Here is a 13033-nt window from a genome sequence, read left to right on the forward strand (position 1 = left end):
TTCATTGTGTAAGAAACTGCCAAATTGTCTTCTAAAGTGGCTGTACCATTTGCATTCCAGCATGCAGTGAATAAGAGTTCCCATTAGTCTGCATTCTTTTCAGCACTTGGTGCTGTCAGTGTGGTGGTATGTAATTGTTTTAATTTATAATTCCCTTATAAAATCTTTTCATATGCTTATTTACTATTTCTGTATCATCTTTGCTAAGGTATCTGTTCAGATCTTTTGCCCATTTTTTTTTAGTTTTGCTAACTCCAGAGGTTTTTTTATAAAATTGTGGTAACAAACATATAACATAAAATTTACCACTTTAACCATTTTTAAGTGTACAGTAACGTTAACTATACATACATGGTTGTGGAAACAGATCCCTAGCACTTTCTCATCTTGCGAAACAGACGTTTTTCCCCTTCAGCCCAGTCCTTAGTAACCACTTCTGTTTCTCTGAATTTGACTAATTAGAGTCAGGCAGCGTTTGTCTTTTTGTGACTGGCTTATTTCACTTGGCATAATGTCCTCAACATTATGTGTTCATGCATGTTGTAGTATATGACAGGATTTCTTTCTTTTTAAGGCCGAGTGTATTCGCGTGTGTGTGTGTGTGTGTGTGTGTGTGTGTGTGTGTGTGTACACACACCATATTTTCTTTAGCCATTCATCTGTCACTAGACACTTAGGTTGCTTTTACCTCTTGGCTAATGTGGATAGTGCTACAGTGCACGTGGGTGTGAAATAGCTCTTCGAGAGCCTGTTTTCAGTTCTTTTGGATATATACCAAAAAGTTGGTCTTTCGTCCATTTTTTTAACTGGATTTTTTTCTTATTGTTGAGTATTAAGAGTTCTTTGTATATTTTGGATGCCAGTTCTTTATCATATATGTGTTTTTCATATTTTTTTCCTACTACTCTATGGCTTGTCTTTTCATTCTCTTACCAGTGTCTTTCATGGATTGTACTTTTGGTGTTGTATTTTTTTAGATCACTTACATTTTCTCTTAAGATGTCTTCTAGATGTTATATACATTTGTGTTTTACATTTAAATCTAAGATCCATTTCGAATTAACTTTTGTGAAAAGTGTGAAGTCTTCCAGAACAGAAAGCACCAGGCCTAGATGAGTTCACTGGTGAAGTCTACCAAACATTTAAGGAAGAAATTTCTTACAATCCCTTTCAGAGGATAAAAGCAGAAGCAATACTTCCTAACTTATTCTGTCAGGCCAGCATTACCCTAATACCAAAACCAGACAGGCATTACAAGAAAAGAAAACTACAGACCAATATCTTTCATGAACATAGCTGCAGAAATGTTCAACAAAATATGAGCTAATAAAACCCGAAAAAGTATAAAAAGAATTATACACCACAACCAAGTGGGATTTATTTTATGTATACAAGCCTTGTTCAACATTCAAAAATCAATTAATGTAATTCATCATACAAACAAGCTAAAGAAAAACAATCACATGATCATATTAAGAGATGCAGAAAAACATCTGACAAAATCCAACACCCATTCATGATAAAAATTCTCAGTAAAATAGGAATAGAGGAGAACTTTCTCAACTTGATAAAAACTATCTACAAAAAATCTATAGCTAACATCAGACTTAGTGGTGACAAACATGAAGCTTTCCCACTAAGATGAAGTACAAGGCAAGGGTGTCCCCTCTCGCCACTCCTTTTCAGCATCATACTGGAAGTCTTTGCTAATGCAATAAAGCAAGAAAAGGAAGTAAAAGTATACAGATTGAAAAGGAAGATAAAACTTTGTTTGCAGATGACATGATCATCTATGTAGAAAATCCAAAAGAATCAACAAAAAAACTCCTGGAACTAATAAGCAATTATAGCAGCGTTTCAGGATACAAGGTGAATATACAAAAGTCAACTGCTTTCCTATATACTAACAATGAAGAGGTGGAATTTGAAATTAAAAACACAATCCCATCTACCTTAGCACCCCCTAAAATGAAATGCTTAGGTATAAATCTAACAAAAAATGTTCAAGATATGTAGGAGGAAAACTATAAAACTCATGAATAAAATCAAAGAAGAACTATGTAAATGGAGAGGTATTTCATTTCCATGTTTATGGATAGGAAGATTTAAATATTGTCAAGGTGTCAGTTCTTCCCAAATTGATCTGTAGATTCAATGCAATCCCAATAAAAATTCTAGCAAGTTATTTTGTGGATATTGACAGACTGATTCTAAAGTTTTTATGGAGAGGAAATGACCCAGAATAGCCAACACAGTATGGAAGAAGAATGAAATTAGAAGACTAACACTACTCAACTTCAAGACTTGATATAAAACTACACTAATCAAGACAGTGTAGTTTTGGCAAAATAATAGATAAATAGATCAATGAAACAGAATGAAGAGCTCAGAATTAGATCTTTATAAATATAGCCAACTGATCTTTGGCAAAGGAGCAAAGGTAATACAATGGAGCAAAAATAGCGTCTTCAACAAGTGGTAAAGGAACAATTAGACGTCCACATGCAAAAAAATGAAAATAAAAAAAGAATCTAAACACAGATCTTACACCCTTTACAAAATTAACTCAAAATGGATCATAGACCTAAATGTAAAATGCAAAACTATAAAACTCCTTGGAGATAATGTGGGAGAAAACCTGTATGACCTTGGGTATGGCAATGGCCTTTTTAGATACAATACCAAAGGCATCCATGAAAGAAATAACTGATAAGCTGCACTTTATTAAAATTAAAGATTTCTCCGCTGTGAAAGACAATATGAAGAGAATCAGAAGACATACCACAGACTGGGAAAAATATTCACAAAAGACACATCTGATAAAAGACTATTATCCATAATATACAAAGAACTCTTAAAGCTCAACAATAAAAAAAGAAATAACTCAATGAAAAAATGGGTCAAGGACCTGAACAGGCACTTTACCAAAGAAAATATAGAGATGGCAAATAAGAATATGGAAATACGCTCCACACCATATGTCATCAGAGAAATGCAAATTAAATCAACAGTGAGATACCACTACACACTTATTAGAATAGCCAATATCCGGAGCAATGACAACAGCAAATGCTGGTGAGGATGTAGAGCAACAGGAATTCTCATACATTGCTGGTGAGGATGCAAAATGGTATGGCTACTTTGGGAGACAGTTTGGCATTTTCCTACAAACATACTCTTACCATACAAGCCAGCAATTACACTCCAATGGAGCTGTAAACTTGTGTTCACACAAAAAGCTGCACAAAGTTTTTTATAGCAGCTTTATGCATCATTGTCAAAACATAGAAGCAACCAAGATGTCTTTCAGTAGGAGAACAGATAAATAAACTTCTGGTCCATCCAGACAATGAAATGTTCAAGCCATGAAAATACATGAAGGAACCTTAAATGCATATTACTAAGTGAATGAAACAAATCTGACAAGTCTACATACTGTATAACTTCATCGATATGACATCTTAGAAAAGGCAAAACATTGGCGACAAAAAGATGAGTGGTTGCTGGGGAGGGAGAGGATGAAAAGGCAGGGATTTTTAGGACAGTGAAAATAATCTATGATATTATAATGATGGAAATGTCATCATACATTTATCCAATTGTATAGAATGTATAACACCAAGAGTAACTCTAATCTGTGGACTTTGAATGATTATGATGTATCAATGTAGGTTCATCCTGGTCAAAAATGTACTATTCTGGTGAGTAATGTTGATATCGAGGGTGGCTATGCCTGTGTGTGGGTTTATCATTTCCTAATTGACACTGAATCATTTTTTGGTATGCATAGCCTCTAGGGAGCATAAAAATGCCTTGGCCCACCAGCCGAGGGTTCAGCCCATCACTTTATTGGAAAACAGAATAGTATCTACTGAAAAGACTATAATCTTATTTTGAAATGTACTTTTCCAAACACTGCTGGTAGCTTTTATAATTTTCTTTGTGTCAATAAACATCAATTGCCAACATTTTCCTCTGACTATGCGTTAATTACTTTTGATCTTTGCTCTGTTTGCACTAGGTTGGTTCATTCAGGCTCTGGATGTCGATCACCCTCACTTGGATCTGACCTTACATTTGCTACCAGGACAGGGTCTCGGCAGGGCATTGAGATGCATCTCTTCAGGGTTGAGACACATCGGGATCTGTCCACCTGGACCAGGATGCTCGTTCAGGGCTGCCACACTGCTGCTGAGCTGATCAAGGAAGTCTCTCTAGGTATAGATCCTGGCATTTCATTTCTAATAGTATTAAGTGGAACTGTTATACATACTTTATTTTAAAATAAAAACCGTTATTATGTGTGCCAGGCTTAAAAATGTTTTGAACTATGACAGCTTAAAGTGATGATGATGAGAAGAAACCTGGTTTCTTTGTTTCAGTAGCAAAGTTTTCCTAAATTTTGTACATGTCTCTGAACACATTCATAATCCCTGTGTACAAGATGGCAGTTTTACTGTTCATCATTTTAATCTGTATTTAATAGCATAAGGACTCATTTACTAAGTACTAGATGCACTGATCCTCTAGTTAAGAAGATTTGGAATCTAGGATATGGACAGACACCCTTATAATAAGAATATCTGGCAAAGTTTATGGTTATAGCAAAATAAAGAATTAGGAATAGGAGTTTCTCTTCAAAAGTTTGAAAATGTGTGCCTAAAATACTAAAATCAGCATCTAAAGGAAATAAGCCTATTGGTCTCTTTTCATTCTTGAAGCGCCCTCTTGTGGTTAGTCTATATGAATTTGGAAGTATGGTTTCGTAAGTATATATTTGTATGTATTTGTATGTATTATGTACTATGTATATGTGCAGATATTTCCAGATTGCTTTTAATTTTAGCAAGAACAGAATAGTCAAAATGAAGATAAAATTATGTTTCTAATATGGTTCGAATTACTTTGAATATCTCGTTTATAAGTTGGTTTACTTAATTTTGCTTCTTTTATCTATGATTTTATTATAAACCTAGTTTTAACAGAATTTATATAAAAAGAGAAAATGTTTCAAGAGCAGAATATCTTGTGGTTTATCTTCCTTTAAGTTGCTTTTTGAAAATGAGGGAGCTCTATGGCTTTAGAACTGCATGGGCACCAGGGACAGTTTTTATAATGTCAAAATGACACATTTCCTCATCTATTTAGGACCTGCTTGATATTTTCCTCCAACTACAATGATAATTCAAGCAATGACACCAATGACTAGTAAGAACCCACTATAGATTTGGACCAGAGCCACCACATCCACGTTGTCTTTCTCACTTGTCTGTCTCCTGCCTGTTTTCTCTCTTGAGTGGTTGGTCACCACATTAAGGGCTATGGACTTTGGTTTTTGTCTTTGCCACAGAATGTGCTTTCTGGGATAGGTGAGTCCTCAGGATGAATGTCTGTGATGCTCTGTGTTCCTGTCAGAAGCCCAAGGGTTCAGGGTGATACACTCCTCAGGCCCTTCACTGGCATCTGGGGCCATCCTATCTTCTTTGATGATCCAGAGAGATATGCTTCCCAAAACAAAGTATGCAACTTGGATTTTTAACTTTTTTTTAGTTTTGTGTTATTTCTTTGGTTTCTGGCAACTAAACTTCACATTGCAGGAAATCAGAATCTATCCAGTCGCTGGCTCACAGGTATTTAAATATAGATGGCTTGATGAGAGGGAGAATAAGACCCAGTCGATAACTTCTATTTTTAAATAAACAAAAGAACATATTTTTAGAGAATTTTGAACAATTTTTTTCATTCACACCTGTGCTAATATTTTCATTTCCACAATTCAGGTCAACTGATATGCTGTACCTATTAATCACTTACTCTGTATTTAGAGCTGTGCCAAATATGTTAAACTGGCTGAAGGTAAATTGCTTTGATGAGAGCCAGAGTTTCTTTAAAATTTGTTTGTGTATATGTGTGTGTATACGCATGTGCGCATGCATACATAATCATATGTGCACACACTTAGTCCGTTATGTCTTAATATGTGTATCCTTAGTGTGTACATCCACATATGTATACACATACATAAGAGAGTACATCCTTCAGTTACATGTTACCACCTTCTGTTAAATTGTTGGGAGATTCAGAAAGGTTCATTTAAAACTATAATTGTGGCACATTGTACCTTAAATTCAGATATCATGGCCTAAAGAAAGTCAAGAAGTTGACAAAAAGAAATCACTTAAACTGTTTATTTTTTCTTATGTGTTTTAGTTATAGTTTGTCCATTTAGAAAAATTTCAGTGACTACCTACAAGATTTGACTAATGAATGTAATACATGATTTTCATAAGGTTTAGTTTTAAGCCTTGATTAGATTATAGTTGTAGTAGAATTGATCTGTGATCCTTCTGGTACACCAGGACTTTTTCCTTCTAGCAAATACGGATTTCATGATGACTAAGCAGAGAATGCAGATAACTCCCTCAGGTACATACAATCATTTTCCATTTGTCATAGGAATTGAAAATATGAAAATATATTCTGTGTGTAGTTGAAGATACTTTACATTTCTCTAGCTTTGGTGGTACGAAGACTAAGAAGTAGTAGATATAGGTAGGAGCTGCATTAATAAATATGCAGAAAATCTACAAGAGAAGAAGAAACATGGGCATTTAGAGGTAATTTATATTGTTAGCATATGTGAGGAAAGAGTTTGCTGTAACCGTGTTGTTCTCAATTTCAGAGAAATTCTCTTGAATCCCTTTTTATTCATCTACTCAGCAAATATTGATTGAATGTATTCTTTGTGCTTTAACTGACTATACTAAAGCAAATAAAGTAGGCGTAACCCCTGTCTTTGAAGTAGGAAGGACAGAAATAGAAAGAATAGTAGGTACATATCAGGGTCTTACAAGTCATAAATGAAATAGCTGTTATCTGATCGTAACAGGCAGCCCTCTAAGGCAAGTTTTATTACCTCCATTTTCAAGCTGAAAGAACTGAGGTTAGTGTGGCTGGGACTTGAGCTGGCTCTGACTCCAAAATCAGTGTCTCAGGCCCCTGGATTCCCTTCTCTAAATGACCCATTCTAATGGTCAGATTAAACTTCTGGAAGACATACACATTATTAGTTTCTCTTAATTCATTAAATTGACAAATATTTACTGAGTGTTTTATTATTTACAAAACTCCATGCTTTGTAATAAGGCAAGTTAAAATAAATAAGGCCTACTTTGTGCCTTTGACAAAAAGGCTTTAAGAAAGGAACAGAGTGTCATGTTCTTTGTAACCGAAAATGTATTTAGCCTATTGATTATACTTGATGGACGGGCTTTTCCTATGTGCAGTAACAGAATATTGCCCCAGTCTTTCTCTGAGAGAGTCTTGGGCAGTCAGGCCAGGTGGAACCTGCAAAGCCCACTTCCTCTGGGTTGTTTTGGAGGGCCAGAGGAACCCACAGCACCATCCTGTAGCTGCTAAAGGGTTTTGCTGGAAACATTGGATCCCCACCCGCCGCCCCCCGCCAGAGCCCTCCTACCAGGTAATCAGCCCCAGAGCAGCAGAAACAGGATTCGCAGCATAGAATTTCTTTGACATTTGAGTCCTTGTCCTTCACTCTGCACTGGCAACCATGAACAGTTTCTCATTGAAAAAGACACAAAATACAAAACATAGGTTGCTCTTACCAGTACTCATCTTGGCGTTAACATGAATGGATTTATTATTAGTTAATGAGCCTTTTTTCTCTTAGCTTTAATTTTTCTTTTCTTTTTTTTATTATTATGGGACTGCATAGAAAGTTATCTTTACTGTATGCCATTACACTCAACAATATCCTTGTGCTTGGAAAAAGCCAATGTCCCTTCCACTTAGCAGATTGTTAAGTAGTATCCAGAGCAGAAGGAAACCAGGGTAGGTGGGAACAATAAGTGTCAGGAAAGCTAAAGGAAGAGTATTTCAAGTAAAGGAGTGGTCAGCAGGGTTAAATGTATGGATTGGGATGATTTAGTTTGAAATTAACAAAAAATGCCCTCTAAAACTAAAACTAAACACTAAAGAAATACATTCTCTTACATAAAAGAAAGAGATCAAGAGTAAAAGGGGTGTGAGGTGGTGTTTTCTCTTCCCAGTCGCAGTTCTTTTCAATCTGAGCCAGTTTGGTTCATATGCACACCCTGGACCCCTGCCAGTCACCAGGGGAAAGCCAGGCTGACCGGCCCAGAAGCTATCTACCCTTGCAGCTGAGGTCACTCCTCCCTGAAACACATTAGGAGAAAGGAGAAACCTGAGTAAAATTGGAGTTTGGCTGTAAAGGAAGAATGGAGAAATAGAAGCTGGGTGGACAGCCAGCAATGAGCACTGCAAGTATCAAGTAATGTGAGGGAGGAAGAAGAGGGTCGGATTTAGCATCCTGGAGATAATTGGTGCCCTTGGGGTGAGACGCTTGGTGTGATGGCAGATTGCAGACTACTAAGGATTGAATGAGAGGTGAAACATGGATAAACTGAGTATAGACATCTCTTTCAAGAAGTTTTGCTGTGAAGGAGAGGAAGGTGAAGAGTTGAGTAGTGGCATTTCTTTTAATAATGAGAGAGACTCGAAAATTTTAAAAAGTTAATGGGCGGGCTCTGGTTTAGAGGGAGATGTTGAAAATGGCAAGATGAAGAAAGAACCATCAGTCTTGTCCAGTGTCTGAGAAGGTAGGAGTGGATGGGATCCAAAGCAGAGTTGGAGAGATTGGCCTTATTAGTCTGGAAAAGGGACAGATGGGATGGGGAGAGGATGGCTGGAGCTGTATGTTCACACATCTAAGCTGGTGAAGTGGGCGCCTTAACTGTTTTTATCTACTATTTAGGGAGAAATCGTTTAAAACTATTAGGGACAAAATTTTTATGGCCAGTTTATAATCTCATTCAAACTTATCTGGTATTAATTAAAAGTTTTAAACTAAAACAAACTCAATTTTAAACCTAGACACATCACTATGACCTTTACTCCTCTTCAGGGTTGAGGTAATCATAAACAATATTCTGTATTTTTAAGTCACACACCAGACACTGACACTTGCTTTCCTTTCCTTCCTTCCTGAGGGGAAGAAATACTAAACAGAACATTTAAGAAATCTTTTACATAACAAGCTTGTTGAAGGGTTAATGGCTTGCCTTTGCTAGCTGTGATTGTGGGATATCGCCCCACTGGTGACATACTTGCAGGCACCTTCTCCATGTAATGCTGCAGGGACTTTGGCGGATCCTTGTTCTTGGAGCTTCTCTTTTCTAGACTAGACCTGACCCCTCTCTTCTCATCAAACCTTAACACCACCCTTCACTATACTATAGCTTCAAGGACGTTAACGGAATAAAATCCTCTTGAAAACTGTACCCTGGTTGCCTTGATTGGGATCTCTCTGTTCTTTCTCCAAACCCCTCAGCCACTCACTTAGAGAGTATTGCATTGGATCACTTCTACGGGTAGTTAATTTTATCCTTGTTTTCTCCCAAGGTTCCTTTTCTGAGGGTAACTAATATTTCAAAGTCCATTGTCCAAAACTCTTCTTTGCATAGTGCTGAGAAGGGACACTGCTGATATTTATCTGTTTTTCTTTTTCCTTGTCTCCTAAACATACCAGCTGCTTTGACTGATTGAATGTTTTTGCATGTCCAGTGAAAGAATTGGTCTGAGTATGAGGACTTGCTTTTTGGGAGCCATTTTTTCTGTTTAAAGTGACCAAGCTTGACTCTGATCTTTTAGGTGATTTTAAGTTCACCTCTCAGAGGGCTGTATTAGTTCCCAGGTCTCGGAGGGCCTGTCACTTATAACCCCTGTAGTAAAAACAGAACTGTGCTCAAATGTCAGTGAAACAGGGATGTCAGCAGTGATAGAGGACATTGGCTAGTCTTGATCAAAGTGTTTTTTGTCCTGTCAATTCAGATGTATCCTTTGAATTTTATCTTGATAGGACTGACAGTATGATTTTGCTAACTATAACTTTTATCTTTGATAAACACTATCTTTATCCTCTTCCCAAATACCATCCCCTGAAAGGCATCTCTGCCTTCTCCTTTGGTCATTCCTTTTTCTTGCCCACTTGAAACCTTCTCTCTATTCCTCACTGCCCATCCAGTTTGATCGATTCTTTAGAGCCTATCTGAAATCCCATCTCTTCCAGGAGATCTTTCTTGACTTTGGCCATATTTAGTTTGGTGTTTAGTTATATTCTATACATTCTATCTTAACACAGTTAGGGATTTCATGTTTATGCCTATTCATTCATGAGGTCCTTGAGAGCAGAGACTGTGCCTCTTACCTCTCCAATATCACACACAGGCTACTGCCAGCACAAGTGTTCAGTTGATACTCACTGAATTGAATTGAATCAGATCAGATGTCAGGAAGAGTTATGGTAATTTCTTCCTTATCTCAATCAAGATGTTGACTTGAGTGACCAGAACAAAACTCACTTTAGGAGGTTCCAAATAGGTTAGGTCTCACACATCCTCAAGAAAAGATTGTTTCCTTTTTTGAAGTCAGAAGAATCCCCTTCCACTTGATAACTGAAGTAGGAACTTTATTAATGTTTTTGCTTGTCTTCAACAGGCTGCACGTTAAATGGCCAAGAGGTAAGACTCACTATCCACTATGAAAATGGGTTCACTATCTCCAGGGAAAATGGAGGTCCCAGCAGCATATTATACCGCTACCCCTTTGAAAGGCTGAAAATGTCTGCGGATGATGGCATCAGAAATCTGTATCTGGATTTTGGTGGTCCTGAGGGAGAACTGGTAAGAGAGTTTCTGAGAAACATGTTTATTCTAATAGGTATTCTCTTTCTTTCTTATCACTTCTTACGTCTTGTATGGAAAATTATGGACTGATATTCCATTTTTGGCAGGTAACTGTTCTTCAGGTTTCAAGGTGCATTGGGTTTTTTTTTCCTTTTCCCCACGTTAGGAGATTATTCCTTTTTAAAAAAGTTTCATTTGAATCTTAGAAAAAATAGAAAGCCCTTTTAAGAAATAGGCTTTTATAAAAAATAAGATATTAAATACTAAATAAATTCCATCCCTTGCTATTATCAGCGGTTTATTGGGATAAGAATTAAAAGTAATAGACTTGGTTGCTACAGAAATTCTACTAATCAGAAAAAAGATGCAGCAATATGTCCAGATAGCTATCATCTTTTTTTTTTTTCTTTTCCCCACGGTTTATTGGGATAAGAATTAAAAGTAATAGACTTGGTTGCTACAGAAATTCTACTAATCAGAAAAAAGATGCAGCAATATGTCCAGATAGCTATCATCTTTTTTTTTTTTTTCTTTTTTTAGGTGAGGCAACCCTTGGTTGACCTCACAGATTGCAAGGACCTTGTCAGCTTACAATCCTTTATTTTTTAATATTTTTACACCTACAGCACCTAGTCTCCCTAGGTGGTCTCCTATCCAAGTACTAACCAGGCCCAACCCTGCTTAGCTTCCAAGATCAGACGGGATTGGGCTTGTTCAGGGTGGCGAAGCTGTAGACAAGCTATCATCTTTTTTGACCTCCTTGTCCTTTAAAGGAACTATCAACAGGAATTCATGATTCCTCTTACAGAACTAGAGATTTGGAGAGTATACTTCAGAAATCATAAATTATAATCATAAAGGAGTAAAACAATGCCTTTGTCTCTTATCAGTATTGAGCCAGTAGTTCAAGTCTTACTATATGTGAAATCTTATGTCTGTTGACACAGTCACAAGAGGAATAAATTTGGAAAACAGAATCTTGAAAATTTAGAACTGAAAGAGATCTTAGAGATAATGTAGTTCAACCTTCAAATGAGAAAACTGTGGCTAAAAATCTTATTTTAAATGATGTACCTTTAGGAGACTATGGAGAGGCCATGGACCAGGGCTTTCAAAAGCCTGACACATTAGAGTTAAATGCTTATGTCTGTTAAATTAACTTCTATTAATAGCAGTTGCCATTTAGCAAGTAAGGTGTTAGAGTATTATTGGCTATTTATATATTTTTAATCCATGCTTTGTATTTAATATGTATAAAGTTTAGGGATTTATTCAGTGCTCTATAATTTATATTTTTCATAAAGTTGTATCTGTTGCCAGCTGTCCAGATTAGAGGCCTGTGCTTAGGAAGGCATAACTAGCCCTCCTAAGTAGCCTCAATAGTTGTTATTCCCACCACAAACCTCTAAGGGGTGTCAAAAATCATACCCACACATGGTCACTCTTCAGCTGAGTTTACTGTGGTTCCCATCAGAAATATAATCACAACTAATGGTCTCCATATAGGATATTCCTTTTGTTTACATCCTCTACTTTCTCGTACTTCCTACCAGGCATGGTAGAACCCAGTATAGCACTAGTTGTATCCTAATTGTGAATGTGAAACTTCACACTAGTGTTTAATTATGACATGGAATAACTTAACTTCAGAGTTCTTTCATTTGTGGCTTTAAGTTCCCAAGAGTTTCTAAGCTCTGTCACATTCTTTATCCAAGTTCTTTTTAAGAAATAGAACATCACGTCTAAACCTATTTATTTTGCATGTTTGTTTATTAAAGCATCTGTATATGGCGGTGATATTTAATGTGCTTTCTCTACAGACCATGGACCTGCACTCTTGTCCGAAGCCGATTGTGTTTGTGTTGCACACGTTCTTGTCGGCCAAAGTCACTCGCATGGGACTGCTTGTATGAGCGGCAAAAAAATCAGAAAAGAGCCTCGAATGTCACAAGAAGTATTTCCACCTCAAAAAAAAAAAAAAAGCACAAAAAGAAAGCTCTTTGCTCTCTCCTCCAGCACAGTGCCTTCACAAGGACCTGCAAATCACCGCTGACTAAACATTTTTAAAGAGCCTGCCTTTCACAAGCTACCTTGGCTAGAAATTCTAGGACTCTAATAAGCTCCAAAATGAAGCTGTTGATTTATTGTCTAGTTTCCCAATGTGATTTCTAAGTAATTCAGCTTATTTCCTTTGTTAAGAAGGGTGGCTCATTGTTTTTCTTTTTGGACATAGTCAAATATCCAAGTTGTTTTCTTTTTCTTCTTCCTATAGGATTTATTTCAGACTTAGCCTTCGTTCCTCACTTAGA

At 36.7% G+C, this 13033-nt stretch overlaps 1 protein-coding gene and 1 pseudogene across 1 annotated transcript in view; one reads left to right on the forward strand and one right to left on the reverse strand.

The window, feature by feature from the left end:
* The window catches only part of SNTB2 (syntrophin beta 2), a 72632-nt gene extending 59707 nt beyond the window's left edge, over positions 1–12925 (forward strand). The window contains exons 5-7 of the mRNA XM_015587670.2: positions 4022–4218; positions 10537–10721; positions 12545–12925. Of these exons, the coding sequence (XP_015443156.1) occupies positions 4022–4218; positions 10537–10721; positions 12545–12637 (475 nt within the window). The 3' untranslated portion in view covers positions 12638–12925. The remainder of the gene's footprint in view (positions 1–4021; positions 4219–10536; positions 10722–12544) is intronic.
* Positions 11342–11460, reverse strand: LOC112478196 (annotated as a pseudogene).
* Positions 12926–13033: the final 108 nt, after the last annotated feature.

This window comes from Pteropus alecto, unplaced genomic scaffold (genome assembly GCF_000325575.1).
Source record: "Pteropus alecto unplaced genomic scaffold, ASM32557v1 scaffold42, whole genome shotgun sequence".
NCBI classification, from domain to species: Eukaryota; Metazoa; Chordata; class Mammalia; order Chiroptera; family Pteropodidae; genus Pteropus; species Pteropus alecto.